The sequence below is a fragment of the Simochromis diagramma genome, unplaced genomic scaffold (genome assembly GCF_900408965.1).
Source record: "Simochromis diagramma unplaced genomic scaffold, fSimDia1.1 OVJJ01000079.1, whole genome shotgun sequence".
In the NCBI taxonomy this organism is placed as follows: Eukaryota; Metazoa; Chordata; class Actinopteri; order Cichliformes; family Cichlidae; genus Simochromis; species Simochromis diagramma.
This window is the reverse complement of record NW_024387075.1, coordinates 1,473,328-1,489,601: the sequence shown is the minus strand read 5'-3', so window position 1 is coordinate 1,489,601 and position 16,274 is coordinate 1,473,328. Positions and strand designations below refer to the sequence as shown.

Below are 16,274 nucleotides of genomic sequence, written 5' to 3'. Positions count from 1 at the left end.
GGCTGTATTAACCTCACACCAGATAAGAATCAGCTACACCCTTTCCCTATCCACTCACACTAACTTGCATTTAACATCTGTTTAACTTACCGGTATCAAATCGCATCTTAAAGTGTGATTTCATAGCAGAATTAACAACGTCACTCTCTGTCAGTGATTTAATTGGAATGTTTACGTTTTGTTTTTTTTTTTCTTCTCGTTTTTTTTTTTCCTCTCTTTTCCCCCTCTTGGTTTTATGCTGCTCACCCCTGTCCTTGGTTTCTTTCTTTATTCCTTTCACTGCCTCGATCACCTGCTTCGACACTCATCCACAAACATCCTTTATTTCGACACATACGCACCATGCGCTCAACGGCAGCACATTTACTTCAGTCAGACAGCGCACACAGTCGTTTAGGATACACACACTTAAGCCAAGCCTACTCATATTAGTAAATATGCAAACACATAGTCAGACTCAGGGAGCATCTCGCCACATATTTTTTCTCTCTCTCCCTCTCTTTATTTATGAACAAGTGACGTATTCTCTCCACCTGTCTAAGCGACGCACACAGCATACATCCCTAGTTATACACAAACATCTATGGGTACACTGAGGTTCATTACATGGAATATAAATGGAGCTGGCTCCAGAGAAAAGAGGTTAAAAATATTGAACCAACTCAAAAAACTACAGGCAGATGTTGTCCTTTTACAAGAGACCCACAGACCTCTTAGAGGTTTGAATGAGCTTAAAACACCTGAGTTTCCTAATGTGTTCTCAGCTTGTTATAATTCTAGACAAAGGGGAGTAGCAATTTTAATACATAAAAATATTAATTTCACAGTACTCGATACAGTTATAGATCCAGAGGGCAGATTCTTAATCATTAAACTATCTATACTTGATAAAAAGCTATGTATTGCAAGTGTATATGGTCCAAATGTTGATGATCCCTCATTCTTTCACGGTTTTTTCAGCGCACTCTCTGAACACTTAGATGGCACACTTGTTCTTGGAGGCGACCTCAACCTTGGACTAAATGAAGACATGGATAGGCTCAATACAGCGTAATTGGCAGTCCACAAATATAATCAAACAGTATATGAGCGACTTTGGTCTTTGCGATGCATGGCGCTCCCTTCACCCCACCAGTAAGAAATATACTTTTTTCTCACATGTCCATCACTCTTACTCTCGTCTGGATTATTTTTTGGTCGGCAGCTCACTGCTGAACGACATTTCAGACACTGAGATCCACCCTATAGCTGTCAGCGATCATGGTCCTGTATCTTTAACACTAATGAACAAGAATAATACTACGCCAAGAAAAAACTGGAGATTTAATATATCACTACTTAAAGATGAAGACTTTATTAAATATTTTGAAAAAGAGTGGACTTCATATTTGGACTATAATGACACTCCCGAAACATCAGCTTCTGTTCTAGGGGAAGCAGGGAAAGCTGTGATGAGAGGTAAAATAATTTATTTCTCATCACATAAAAAGAAAAAAGAAAACAAAAATATTCAGGAATTAGAAAAAAACATCAAATCACTAGAAGAAGCCTACGCGTCCCACCAAGATCAGGAAACATTGAACAAAATACGCAAAACAAAACTAGAATTAAATGAGATAATTAATAAAAAAAAACTAAATTCTTAGTACAAAGACTACGCTTACAAAATTATGAACATGGTAATAAATCCGGTCAATTTCTAGCAAACCAGCTAAAAATAAATAAAGAAAAAACAGCTATATGTGCTGTTCAAGATTTATCTGGGAACACAATATATGAACCGATACAAATAAACAACATTTTCAGGGATTTCTATAAAACGTTGTATTCACCACAAATAAACCCATCTAAAAAAGAAATTGATCAGTTTTTGGACAACATAACTCTACCAAAATTATTAGACACTCAAGCAATGGCACTGGATTCACCACTGACACCAGGTGAACTCCAGGAAGCCCTGATAAGTATGCCCAATAATAAGGCTCCAGGTCCAGACGGCTTTCCTGCAGAATTCTACAAAGAATTCTGGTCGATTCTAGCACCAGTTTTCTACAGAACGTTGTTGGAAATCAAAGAAAAGGGCAGACTTCCATCAAATATGAATTCTGCAAACATTAATCTCCTGCTAAAACCAGGCAAAGACCCTGTATATCCCTCAAGCTATCGTCCAATATCCCTTATAAATGTAGACCTTAAAATAATCTGCAAAGCTCTCTCACAGAGACTGGAGAAAATAACCCCCCTCTTAATTCATCCTGACCAAACTGGTTTCATAAAAGGTAGGCACTCATCAACAAATACACGTAGATTACTTAATTTGATAGACTACTCATACAGTAAAAACCTAGAAACTACAATATTCTCTTTAGATGCAGAAAAAGCATTTGACAGAGTTAACTGGAAATTTCTATTTGCAACTTTGCACAAATTTGGTTTTGGATCCTCTTTCATAAACTGGTTAAAAATATTATATAATTCCCCAACAGCTTGTGTCAGAACAAATGACCAGACATCCTCCAGTTTCTGTCTCTTGAGGGGCACCAGGCAGGGATGCTCACTCTCCCCTTCACTGTTTGCAATTTTTATTGAACCACTAGCAGCAGCAATTAGACAGAATTCAGTAATTAAGGGCATAAAATGCAAGAACGTGGAACATAACATCAGCCTTTATGCGGATGATGTGTTACTCTTTCTCCAAAATTCACAAACCAATATCTCTGGGGTGATTGAATTGATAAACTCTATCAAAATAAAATATCAGATTACTCAATTAACTGGTCAAAATCTACAGTCCTACCGATTAATTGCTCCCTCCATAATTCCTCTTCTACACCACTGCAATCGGGAAATATAAAATATTTAGGTATTAATGTTTCTCCCAAGCTTGCAGATCTAACTAAATTAAACCATATCCCACTTTTAAAGAAGGTAGAAGATGATCTGGCTAGGTGGAAATGTCTACCCATATCACTCATGGGAAGGGTTGCCGCTATAAAAATGATGGTCTTACCAAAAATAAATTATTTATTCTCAATGATCCCAACTAAACCGCCACAAGATTGGTTCAGATCTCTAGATTCATGTATGTCCAAATTCCTTTGGAAAAATAAACCCCCACGTATAAGTTTAATATTTAGTATTTACTGTCATATTCCCATTTATCATTGTGATGTTGTTTATTCTATTACTCTTGTTCTCTTCTGCTTGTTTTCTTTTTTCTTTCTCAACAGGTGATCCAGGTGATCGATATATGCATTTTTTTTTTCTCTTTTTTTTTTCTGCCCATTTTGTTGGTTTTTGTCTTTTGCCCTTCTCCCCCGTCCCTCTTCTCAGCTGTTTCTCTTTCCCTCTTTCTTTTTCCCCTTCTTTCCCCCAGTCAAGTCTGTCCCGTATTCAACAAGTGAAAATAAAATAAACAATAAAAGGTGAATCAAATTGACCATTATGGCAAGGCTGGGACGGTCAATTTGGTAAAGTAAATCCGTTGGGCATCTTTCTTTGCCTTTAGACAATAATTCTGATGGCAAAAGAGCCAAACGGGACAGGCAAAGAAAAAAAAAAAAAGGAGAACGATAAGAGGGAGCAAGGAGGATGAGGAGCAACGGAGAGCCCGAGGTCCAACTGGAGGGTGGTGTTTGCGTAATAGGTAGGCCAAACAGCTGCTTTTTCACTAGCGAGGCGCATGAAAAGGAAAGAGAAGGAGCAAAGAGGACGAGGAGCAACGGAGATCCTGAGGTCCTCACCAAAGGGGGTGTTCACGAAACCGGCCCTCCGCAGACCTAAGTGTACGCTAGCGAGGAGCATAAACGGAGGGCGGTGTTCGCCTAATGGGCAGGCCAAGCAGCTGCTCTGTCACTAGCGAGGACCATCAGAACGATGTAAAGGGAGCATAGATGAGGAAGAGGCAAGAAGTGTCTGAAGTCCAAACAGAGAGTGGTGTTCGCGTAATAGGCAGGCCAAGCAGCTGCTCTTTCACTAGCGAGGCGCAGGAGAACGATGGAGAAGGAGCAAGGACGACGAGGAGCAACGGAGAGCTCGATGTCCTCACCGACGGCGGTTTTCGCAAAACCCACCCTCTGCAAACCTAAGCATACTCTTTCGAGGAGTGTGACAAGGATGTAGAGGGAGCAAGGAGGACGAGGAGGCTTGGAGAGCCTGAGGTCCAACTGGAGGGCGGTGTTCGCGTAATAGGCAGGCCAAGCAGCTGCTCTTTCACTAGCGAGGCGCAGGAGAATGATGGAGAAGGAGCAAGGAAGACGAGGAGCAACGGAGAGCCCGTGGTCCTCACTTAGGCCCATTTACGCGTAACCCAAGGCCCATCCGGCAAAGCGCTCACCTGCGAGGAGCAGGAGAACGGGGCAGAAGGAGCAAGGAGAACTAGGAGGCTGTGAGAGTCCGAGGTCCTCACTTAGGCCGGTTTATGCGTAACCCGGGGGCCATCTGGCTAAGCCCTCCCCTGCGAGGAGCAGGAGAACGGAGCAGAAGGAGGTCGCAGGATGGGGAGGCAGGGAGAGTCCGAAGTCCTCACTTAGGCCGGTTTACGCGAAACACTGCCGAGAAGGAGACATTGATGATGATGATGATGATGATGATGATGATGTGAAGTTGAGAGTTGTTTCCTCCGGCAGTTCGGGGTCCCTCCATACCCCAGTGTTTGCCATTGTAACTTACGAATGTGCATTGGGGTTGCGAAATACCCCATCGTGGGTACACTTTGACCCCATAGTAATCGTGGAGTAGAGAGCATCCCCGGTCCTCGCGAAGGCCGGTTTACGCGTATCCCGAGGCCCATAAGGCTAAGCAGTCACCTGCTAGGAGCAGGAGAACCGAGGAGAAGGTGGAAGGAGGACTAGGAGGCAGGGAGAGTCCGAGGTCCTCACTTAGGCCCGTTTACGCGAAACACTGCCGAGAAGGAGACGGCGATGATGATGATGATGATAATGATGATGATGATGATGTGAAGTTGAGAGTTGTTTCCTCCGGCGGTTCGGGGTCCCTCCATACCCCAGTGTTTGCCATCGTAACTTACGAATGTGCATTGGGGTTGCGAAATACCCCATCGCCATTACTAAGGGGTCACAGTGTACCCATGGAGTAGAGAGCACCCCCATTCCTCGCGAAGGCCAGTTTACGCGTAACTTGGGGCTCAACCGGCTAAGCGCTTGCCTGCGAGGAGCAGGAGAATGGAGCAGAAGGAGGTAGGAAGGCGGCAGGGAGAGTCTGAGGCCCTCAAGGAGGGTGGTTTACGCGAACTCTACCCTCTTTAAAGCCAAGCGTCCAACAGCGAGGCCCAGGAGAACTAAGGAGAGGGCCGGTTTACGTGAAGACTACCCTCTGTAAAGCTGAGCGTTTGCAAGCGCAGGGTAGAAGGACCAAGGAGAAGGAGGGAGGAGACGATGATGATGATGATGATTATGGGAAGTTGAGAGATGTTTGCTCCGGTGGTTAGGGGTCCCTCGAGACCCCAGTATTTGCCATCGTAACTTACGAATGTGGTGTGGGGTGGCAAAATACCCCATCATGATCACTAAGGGGTCACAGAGTACCCACGGAGCACGGAGCGCCCACGGTCCCCACTTGGGCTGGTTTACGCGTAACCCGGGGCCCATCCGGCTAAGTGCTCGCCTGTGGGGAGCAGGAGAACGAGGGAGAAGGAGGAAGGAGGTCGAGGAGGAACGGAGAGTCCGATGTCCTCACTGAGGCCGGTGTACGCGAACACTCTCGAGAAGGAGACGACGATGATGATGATGTGAAGTTGAGAGTTGTTGCCGTGGCGCTTTGGGGTCCCTCCAGACCCCAAGGTTTGCCATCGTAACTTACGCGATCGATGGAGGGTTAAAACCAATTAGGTGCCTTTGTCCGATGCTGTGACGAGACCCGCTATAGCCGGGGGTCCGCCTGACCCCCATCTGCCCCCACCGCAAACCGGCGCCCTGTTTCGCGACGAGACCTGGGTCCGCGCTGCCGGGGTCTGCGTGACCCCCCCCCCCCCTTCTTTTTTTTTTTTGGTCCAGGGCGCACAAGGGTTAAACATTAAGCTAAGGTTAATGTAATGCCTGTGGATATTAGAGAATGGTAAGATTAACATCAAAGTGTTTTTCCACATTTCGCTGTACACATTTGTAAATCTTAGTTTATGCTTCAGGATTGTAACCCCTCTGAAGCAAATCTCTCTCCATAAAGAACCCAATCCCCACAGTCAGAGATGGTTGTCGAAACATTATACTATGGGATTGTTTACAGCACTGAGGTGCCAATAGATGGGGCTAAGTACCATAAATTGGATAATGACCTTCTTTCCTCAGGCAGAACACTAAAGAATGAGTGCACCAGCATGCAAATGACCCAAAACATAGTACCAAGGCAACAAAGGAGTAGCTAAAGAAAAAGTACATTAACTGGTTGAGCGAGTCTACTGACCTAATTTGCCAAACAGCTGCCAAGACACTTGAACGATTTACAAAACTCTAAAGAGGAGTGGGCCAAAATCCTTACTGAGATTTGTGTAAACCTGGTGACCAACTACTAGACATGTCCTACTGTCTTTTTCCATTAACAACTGAGTCATGTGCTTGAGGATCAGTGGTCAATAGCCACACTCAATGAACTCAATTTAACACTTTCATGTAATGTGGGGTTTTTTTCTGGATCTTTTGATATTGTTGCGGGAATTGCTGTCTTGTGTGTGACTGGGTGCAGTAAGGAGTGTATGTGATGTGTGTGTGAGCATGCGCGTAAAGGAAACGCGGGGAGCGAAAGAGGGAAAAAAGAGTGAGAGAGTGTGTCATGGGTAGAGAGGGCGACCGGGAGCAGCGTTCTAACGGGCTACAGGCTATGCAGTGTGTTTACGAAGTGTGCAGTACTGTTATTAAAGCCTCATCTCTTCAGTACTCTCCGGTGCCTCGGCTGATTTCTGTCTGCCTCACTACTCCACAAAAGTGAAGGGAGTTAACCCCGAAGGAGGACAAACTTCGGCCCTGGAGGAAGCATCTCCCCTCGTGTCTCCCGACCACGGTCAGGGGACTGACGGCGAGGAATGGTTAACACTGGCGACCACGAAGGGACCCTCTCACGTTGTTAAAGAAGTGGTGAGCACAGAGAAAAACCGACAGGCTAAAGCGGCTAACGATAAAGCCGAGTGACTGTAATTACAAGTGTATTAGCCCGCAGCTAAGCTAACTCGCGATGGCCGCTGCTCGCCATTCTCCCGAAAAGTACGGACTTGAGACCAATTACTCCAACCCGTTCATGTCGCTGACCAGTGTCTCCGAGGGTGCCGCAAGCATTAGGGAAGCTAACAGAGACAGAGCTGTGACTAAATGTGAATATATGAACCCATTCCTGTGTGCCGAAAGTTGTGCTAACACGCATGCTAATGGAGAGGGTGTATTCGCGCCGCCCGATGGTCCTGCCCAGCCGCAGTTTTCCCGCACGAATCCCTTCGTTGATGCTGAATGCCGCAGCTACGGCCGTGAGAGAAACACGGGCAGCAGCATGAACTGTTATCCAGCTCCTACTCCCCAAATGAAAATCCACTATCCAGACTCAAACCCATTTTCCTCTGCTCACATGGACAGTTTTGTACACAGCACACCGGCTCAGTTTAACGCAATGTTAAATACACCCATGCAATGTATGCCTTCCAGTAGCCATAATGAAGCCATAAGCTATGGGGAAACCACTGCACAGCATAAACCCCGCTCGAAACCAGGCAAGACCCGCTGTGTGCCCCGTCAGCCCCCATCTGACAGTGAAGAGGACGGTGACACTAGAGAGAGAGTCCCCACCCTACGTCCGGGCCAATATGACGGCACTACACCGTGGAAGGAATTTCTGCACAGGTTTGAGAGCTGCGCTGAAGCCAACTATTGGTCAGAAAAAACAATGACAACTCAGCTTAAATTCTGCCTAGTTGGAGCAGCAGGGGCCATTATCCACAGAAATCCCCGCTCATCCAAATGGGATTACCGCCGCCTGGTGGACGAACTGGAAACTGCATATGGCCCTTCTTCTGACCATGCAGCTGCTGTTGCTGTAGAACTGAGGCAGCGAGTGCGTAAACCTGGTGAGGCCCTGCATGTTTTCAGAGATGACATTTATGGGAAAGTGGCTGTTGCATATGGTAATAGAGCAGAGATTGAACAAGACTCTATAGCTGTTGAAGTTTTCACCAATGGGCTGGGTGATGCAGAAATAGTACAGAAGTTGCTAGAGAGGCACCCAGCCACACTTGCCTGTGCATACAAAATAGCCCACCGACACGAAACCACTAAAAGGGCTGCATCTTATGTAACCAGTGCCATGCAGCAAGGAGCCCGTAACGCAGCTGAACGCCGGCCCCGAGCTGCTGTCGTCAGAGAAAAAGACAAAGATGAGACTGTTGCTGAGCATGCACCTGCAGCTAGCCCCTCACCGAATCGTTTTGTCCCACACACACCCTCGACAACACCGAACAATCACAGAAATTTTAAAAGGAGTGGGGTTCGCTGCCATAACTGTCAAGGTTGGGGCCATGTCCAAAAGCAGTGCCCTTCCCCTCACAAAACCACCAAGGCCTTAACATTGAACAGTAGCCCTTGGGACAGCCCAAAACCCACTGTGCTCCACCTTAAGTGCCAAAGCCAAGAAATGAGTATCCCCATGCGCCTCTACGAAGTGGAGGTATGTGCTGTTTTGGACAGTGGAGCCCGGAGGAGCGTGCTGCCGCTGCCCTACTACAACTCCATCCACCCAGACGTGAGACCACCACTACAGCCCTCAGTTGTTGAGACCTTGCTTGGTGTGGGACCTGGGGACGTGCCGGTGCTAGGTGAAGCCCAGATACCTGTCAATATCAACAATCGACAGGTGGATGTTGATTTCTTGGTGGCAGATATAGCAGGAAATGAGGTGCTGCTTGGGCATCCCTTCCTCACTCAAGCTGAAGCACGTCTTGATTTTGGCAAACGCCGCATCATCCTTTTCGGTGAAGAGGTGCTCTACTACCAAACCGAAGCCAGTACAAAGTCACACGCAGTGAGAATAGCTAGAACTGTGGTGGTGGAACCGGGGCAAGAGTATATGGTGAAAGGCAACGTTCATCCTGGTGCAGCAGCTCGAGGTGACATGATGCTTAGTCCCACCAAAGGTTTTGTTGAGAAGCACAAAGTACTTATCGCCAGAGTCCTAGTCAACGCACAGCCTTCTAAAGCTGTCCCACTTCGCCTTTTTAACCTTGGCAATAAAGCAGTAACAATTAAGGCGGGATCCATTGCCGGGCTCCTCCAGCCAGCTGATGCCGTGGAACCCTCCATGGTCTCCCCAGCTGCAGACTCTCTGACCAGCCCTCCTGTGGTTCCTCTGCACCTGCAGGAGCTGTATGCCCAGAGCTCCACAGACCTCAATGACTATGAACAGCTCCAACTGAAACGCTTGCTTTGCACTTATGGACATGTGTTTTCTACAGGGCCTGCTGACCTGGGCCGAACCAGCCTTGTGCAGCATGACATCATAACCCGTCCTGGTGCCCCAGTCAAACAAAATCCGCGAAGAATGGCAGGGGAAAAGCAGCAAAATGCTGATCAGCAGATCTACGACAGTCTACAGAGCGGTCTCGCCCAACGCAGCTGCAGCAGCTGGGCCTCGCCCATCGTTATGGTGCGTAAGAAAGATGGGACATACCGTCTCTGCATTGACTACAGGGCTCTCAACAACCGCACCATAACAGACGCCTACCCGCTGCCCCGCATCCAGGACACGCTGGACACACTCTCAACTGCCAGATGGTTCAGCACATTAGACCTCGCATCAGGCTACTGGCAGGTTGAGCTGACGCCTAGAGCACGCAGGGCCGCCGCTTTCTGCACTAGGACAGGCCTCTTTGAGTGGAACGTCATGCCATTTGGACTATGCAATGCCCCGGCAACGTTCCAGCGGCTGATGGACCGCGTCCTGGCTGGCATGCAGTGGGAGACCTGCCTGGTCTACTTGGACGACATCATCGTGCTGGCTAAGGACGTGTCGGGGATGCTGCAACGGCTTGGCCAGGTATTCTATAGACTTCAACAAGCTAACTTGAAACTGAAACCTGCCAAATGCTGCCTCTTTCGCCGCGAAGTTGCTTATCTTGGCCATGTGGTATCCGAGCATGGTGTGGCTACCGACCCCAGCAAAGTTCAAAAAGTTCAGATGTGGCCCACACCTACGTCCATCCAGGAGGTCAGACGCTTCATCGGCCTGGCCTCATATTACCGCCGGTTTGTGAAAGATTTTGCCTCTATAGCCGAACCCCTGCACAACCTGACCAAGAAGAATGCACATTTTCAGTGGCATGCTGAGCACCAAGCAGCTTTCGACAAGCTGAAGTGTCGACTCACCTCTGCCCCTGTTCTTGGCTATCCACTTGACCATGGAGAAATGACACTAGACACTGATGCCAGCGACACTGGCATTGGCGCGGTGCTGTCACAGATGCAACAGGGCGTGGAACGTGTGCTGGCATATGGCAGTCGTAAGCTATCAAGAACTGAACAAAACTACTGCACCACACGACGTGAACTACTAGCCGTCGTGGATTTCACGTCCCGCTTTCGCCAGTATCTCCTTGGACGGCCTTTCAAAGTGCGCACAGACCACAGCAGTCTACGGTGGCTAACAAAAATGAAAGAGCCAGAGGGACAATTAGCTCGATGGCTCGAGAAGCTTGCCGAGTACAACTTTGAGATCATCCACCGTCCAGGTCGAGTGCACACCAATGCTGATAGCCTCTCCAGAAGACCCTGTCGCCAGTCCTGTCCATGCAGAGTGCAGGACCCCCCCAAGCATCTCGGGGGGACCAGTCATCAGGCAGTTCAATGCGAGTTGGACTCTGACACCAGCTCCCTGTTGCTGAGTCCGGTGAGGGTGGAGGGACAACCGGCTACTACAGCGGTGTGTCTAGTGGGGGTAAGTCATAACACCACCACACCAGAAACAAAGACTTTAGACCAAACTGCTCTTACAAAGTCAGACATTTTATGTCAAAACACTCCTATCAACACAGACATCTCAGAACAGACAATTCACACTAGAACAGACATATCACACCAGAACATGTCCACTAATACACACACTGTAAAGCTGACTGAGAAAGTATATGTGGCTAAAACCCTTGATACTGCTTCTCTGTTTCATGGCTGGACCATGGGGGAGCTGAGCCAAGCCCAGGACGCTGATGCAGACATTGCACCCATACGCGCCTGGATGGAGGCCAGCAGTGAGCGCCCCCCATGGACTATCGTTTCACCATGCAGCCCAGCCACTAAGACATACTGGGCTCAATGGAAACGGCTCTACTTCAGGGATGGAGTTCTGGTCCGTCGCTTCTACTGCCTTGACGAGACCCAGTTCTATCCCCAAATCGTACTGCCACGCAAGCTACAACCAGAAGTGATGGGCCAGATGCACGAAGGGCCAGTGGGTGGACATTTTGGTGTTGAGAGGACTGTGGCCAGACTACGAACCCGATTCTATTGGTATCACGTGAGGGAAGACGTCGCTCTTTGGTGCCGTACTTGTACCAGCTGTGCATCCAGGGCCCGACCCCAGAAGACACCGCAAGCTCCGATGGGAACTGTCCGGGTAGGAGCCCCAATGGAGCGCGTTGCGCTGGACATTATGGGACCACTGAATGAGACAGAGCGCAGAAACCGATATGTGCTTGTGATACAAGACTACTTTACAAAGTGGACTGAAGCCTTTCCTATCCCAGATGAACGGGCTGCAACCGTTGCCGAGGTCGTTGCATCTGAGTGGGTGTGCCGCTACGGGATACCTCAAGCACTACACAGTGACCAGGGACGCAATTTTGAATCTGATGTGTTCCAAGGGGTGTGCAGTTTGTTTGGCATAGATAAGACTCATACAACGCCATTCCGACCCCAGTCAGATGGCCAGGTTGAACGTTTCAGTGCCACTCTCCAGAAGATCCTGGCCTCCACAGCAGAGCGTTGTCATTGGGACTGGGACCTGATGATCCCGTACGCTGTTATGGCCTACAGGGCGACCAAACACAGTGCTACAGGTTTCACCCCGAACTTCATGATGTTTGGCCGAGAACTGAGTGAGCCAGTGGACCTTGTCGCAGGTCTACCTCCTGATCCAGACAACCAACCCTCAGTTCCAGAGTATGTGCAGCAAATGCGTGAGCGGCTGGAGCTGGCCCACCTCATCGCCAGGGAGGCCCTGGGTGAGTCAGTCAAGCGCGCAAAAAGGCAATACGACAAGAACTGTTGCCACACACAGTATAAGACTGGAGATCCTGTGTGGTATCTCATCAAAGGAACACGTCACGTCAAGAACAAGGTCAGAAAGTTCCTCCCATCGTATGAAGGACCATTCTTTGTCCTGGGGCAATTGGATGACCTAGTTTATCGGATCCAGAAGAGCCCAAGGTCTAAAGTGAAAGTTGTCCACCATGACCAGCTAAAGCATTATCGCTGCCGCGAGCCACTGGACAATACCTGGGTCCTTGATCAGGCTCATCAGTGGTCCCCTACAGAGGTCCCACCACCAGCTTTAGAGGATGACCCAGCAGACCGTGATCTGGGTCTGCACAGTCTGTTCTCTACTGCAACTGGCAATGGCCCCAGCTCCTCTCAGCCTTCTGTCTCAGTTGCAGCTGATCCCGCTCTGGTTGTGGTTGTCCCATCGTCCCCTTCCCATGTAGACCATGAGAATGGTGGGGGTGTGGTGGGTGAGCCAGACCACCCGGGCCAGCAGTTTCAGCGACCAACTCGTCGGCGCAGAGCTCCAGACCGGTATGGAGTGTGGATCACTTAGCTTGGTTTACCTACCATGGACAGTTCGAAGTAGGACTGAAGATTCGGTTCAAGTTTAAATCGTTTCAGCCTCCTATACTGTTAGCTACAATGGTTTAAAAGAGTTATATATATTTTTTCATTGTTCCAGTGTTTACATTTAAAAAAAAGTATCTGAAGGACCTACGGGGTTATCTACATGCACTTATCCATTTGTATTTGTGCCTTCCTAGATGCTAGGATAAGTTGGTTATTCCCGGTCGCCATGTAATAGTTACAATTGTGTAATTTCTTTTCTACTTAACAGCACTTGAAATGCTTTATTTTGCACATGTATGTACACCTTACTTGAGCCAACCTCTTTGTCACTGAAGTGCACTCGTTGACACTATACCTCACCTTATATGCGGTAATGGCTAACACTTTTATCTCCTGTGGGCTCCAAGTGGTAAAGGGGATTGTGTACCAGTTTTATGCATTACAATGCTGGAGTGGAATTATTGTTTAATTGCCATCCAGAGTGGGGGTAGTGTTGTGGGAATTGCTGTTTTGTGTGTGACTGGGTGCAGTAAGGAGTGTATGTGATGTGTGTGTGAGCATGCGCGTAAAGGAAACGCGGGGAGCGAAAGAGGGAAAAAAGAGTGAGAGAGTGTGTCATGGGTAGAGAGGGCGACCGGGAGCAGCGTTCTAACGGGCTACAGGCTATGCAGTGTGTTTACGAAGTGTGCAGTACTGTTATTAAAGCCTCATCTCTTCAGTACTCTCCGGTGCCTCGGCTGATTTCTGTCTGCCTCACTACTCCACAAAAGTGAAGGGAGTTAACCCCGAAGGAGGACAAACTTCGGCCCTGGAGGAAGCATCTCCCCTCGTGTCTCCCGACCACGGTCAGGGGACTGACGGCGAGGAATGGTTAACAATATTTTGATATTTTTTCTCTCCATCAAAATCAAACTGCCATTAAATTAGATACTTATCACTTCTTTGTAAGTAAGAAAACTTACCTCTTTAGCTGGAGAACAGATGGCTCTTTCATCCCTACTGTCTGGTTTCTTTGCATGATTGAACTTGAGCCGGAATATATTGAGTACACTGTTAACTGTCTTCAGAGACAATAATTTCTGGAAGTGTTCTCAAATATGGGAAAGCACCTTTATTATTGTTTATCTGTCATCCTTGGCATTTGTCTAAACATTTACTTAATAGCTTATTTTTGCAGTAAAGAATAATGTACTTTCTGTGCAGAGGAAGACATACAACAAAGCAACAGGCAGTGCTAGTACTTTATCAAAACAGTACCTGCAGTGTTCAGGGAAAATGAAGTGGAATTAAAGCTAAAGGAATTTTAGATACAGGCATATTCATATATATCTAAAGACTATCTAACTAATGTTTTAGCTATATATAAAGAGAAACAAATTTTCAGTTTGCTGTTCAGAATCTTAATGTATGTGCACACGGCAAGCATTTTATAAAGCTTAAATAAATAAAAGCCAAAATTCCAACAGATCAGCCGTTTCTGAAATACTCTTTGAGTTTTGATTCTCCCACCACTTTCTCACCCATTAAAATGCTGTTCAGCAGAGAAACAACGAGGCCAAGGAGGATGTAATTTGTGTCTCACTACTACAACCAACACATTTCAGATTTAATCTCTCAATAAAATGCTTTTTAATTCACAAGGCAATGAGTGGATTCCTCTGCTGTGGGGAATTAGTTATACAGTTTCAGGTTATTTTTTTGAGTACCGGCAAGATAAATTCTCTACCTCTGCCCTGTAAGCTGTCTCATCCCCATCGGAGATGAGCCCAAACATGGTGGTGTCATCAGCATACTTGATGATGATGTTGGATTGGTGTACAGTTATACACCATCCTTTGCAGGTCAACTCAGCTCTTGAGGAGTCAACTCTGCAGGTGGGTGGGTGGGGATATAATCAACCTCGGTGTCTATTGTTCTATGTAGTCTGAGATTTGACTAAATGTTGATGTGTATGTATTATTTCCTCTGCTTTGGGGCTGGGTAGGCCGGAATGGAGGGGAGTGCCTATGGGGGTCGGCAGGGGAGCTGGTTTGGGTACTTTTGCCCCCTGCCCCAAATCCTTTTCTCCCCATCACCATGTGCCTCCCTCCTTCCACTCCATCACACCATCACACATGCAGGGCCTTGAGATAAAAGTGGTTACTGAGGTGCAGGTGAGACATTCCTCCTCTGTCTCCTCCTGGCCACCTGTACCTTAGTTTTATTCCACAACTTAGACACTCACATTACTTGCACTCTCATGACAGATAGATATAGGGCCTTGGTGGGTGGGCACACAAAACAGCTGTCAGGTTTCCTGGGTTGTTGACCCAGCGTTATCAGTTTTGTCATGTTCAGTTTATTTCCCACCTTCAGTTTTCTCACTTTCTGTTTTCTGTGCCAGCATACCGCCTGTGTATTGTGTTCCAGTTATTTCCATGTATCATTAGTCAGTTCAGCTGTGTACTCACCGGTCTCCAATCGTCATCATCAGTCAGTATAGTCAGTATTTAAGTCCTCAGTTTCCTTCTGTTCACTGTCGCATCATTGATGTTGATGTTGTCTTTCCGCAGGTATGTTCAGTTCAGTCAATCAGCCAGCCAGCCAGCCGGTCCAGTCCAGTCAGCCAGTTAGTTCAGTCACCCAGTCAGTCGTTTCAGTTCATGTTCTTCCAGCCTACCTACAATAAAACACCATTATCCTGCACCGTGAGTCCAGCGTTTGGGTCATCTCTTCCTCGCCTCCACACACGACACGCCTGACAACAGCATTCAGAGAACAGGGCATTGCCCCCATAGCTCAGTTTGGCCCCTTCTGCTGGCAGAGCCTCCTTGGGCTCTCATGCTCTGGGGTACTGCTACATGTCTGGGTCCTGCATCTCCTCCATGGCTGCTTTATGTCCTGGGGGCAGGGCTATGGCTCCTCACCCCTACTATTAGACACTTGCGTGGACAAGCCTTATGAATACAAGCACACTTACTGTTAGAGTGAATTGTTAAATGTTGTCATTTTATGCTTGCCAACTCTGATGAAAGGAATTCCACTATCCTTCCCCCCAGATTCTCAAGGTTCTGGGTGGGGGGCTGTAATGTTTTATTGCAGATACATCCTATCTTGAAGATCTGTTTCTTGTGATGTTGCTCCTGCTTTTATGACCCTTTGGTCAGCAGGAGGTAACACACACACACACACACACATTCTTACAGAAGTTCACACATATACATACAATGCCTTGTCTTAGAACCATGTGGGCGTGGCTTTGCTCTGATGTGTTTTGTGTGGACTGTCTCAATAAAAGGCAGCAGGAGGAGGTCAGATTTGGGGTCATTTCCGTGGTGGACACAGACGAGGCCTCCCTTGCGCGAGTAATCGATCAACTGTCTTGTTTTCTTCATCATGAATAAGTCTCTAGAATTAGCGGGGCTTGTGGAAACACAGACCCACGGAACCTAACACATCGCATCCACCGAGGAGAGGGAG

General features: G+C 47.6%; 1 protein-coding gene across 1 annotated transcript; it reads left to right on the top strand.

Annotated features, from left to right (window-relative positions):
- Positions 1-7,511: 7,511 nt before the first annotated feature.
- LOC120742295 lies at positions 7,512-13,536 on the top strand. The gene has a single exon (XM_040045552.1). It carries the CDS (start codon positions 7,525-7,527, stop codon positions 12,796-12,798), a length of 5,274 nt encoding a protein of 1,757 aa, XP_039901486.1. The 5' UTR covers positions 7,512-7,524; the 3' UTR covers positions 12,799-13,536.
- The last annotated feature ends 2,738 nt before the right edge of the window (positions 13,537-16,274 follow it).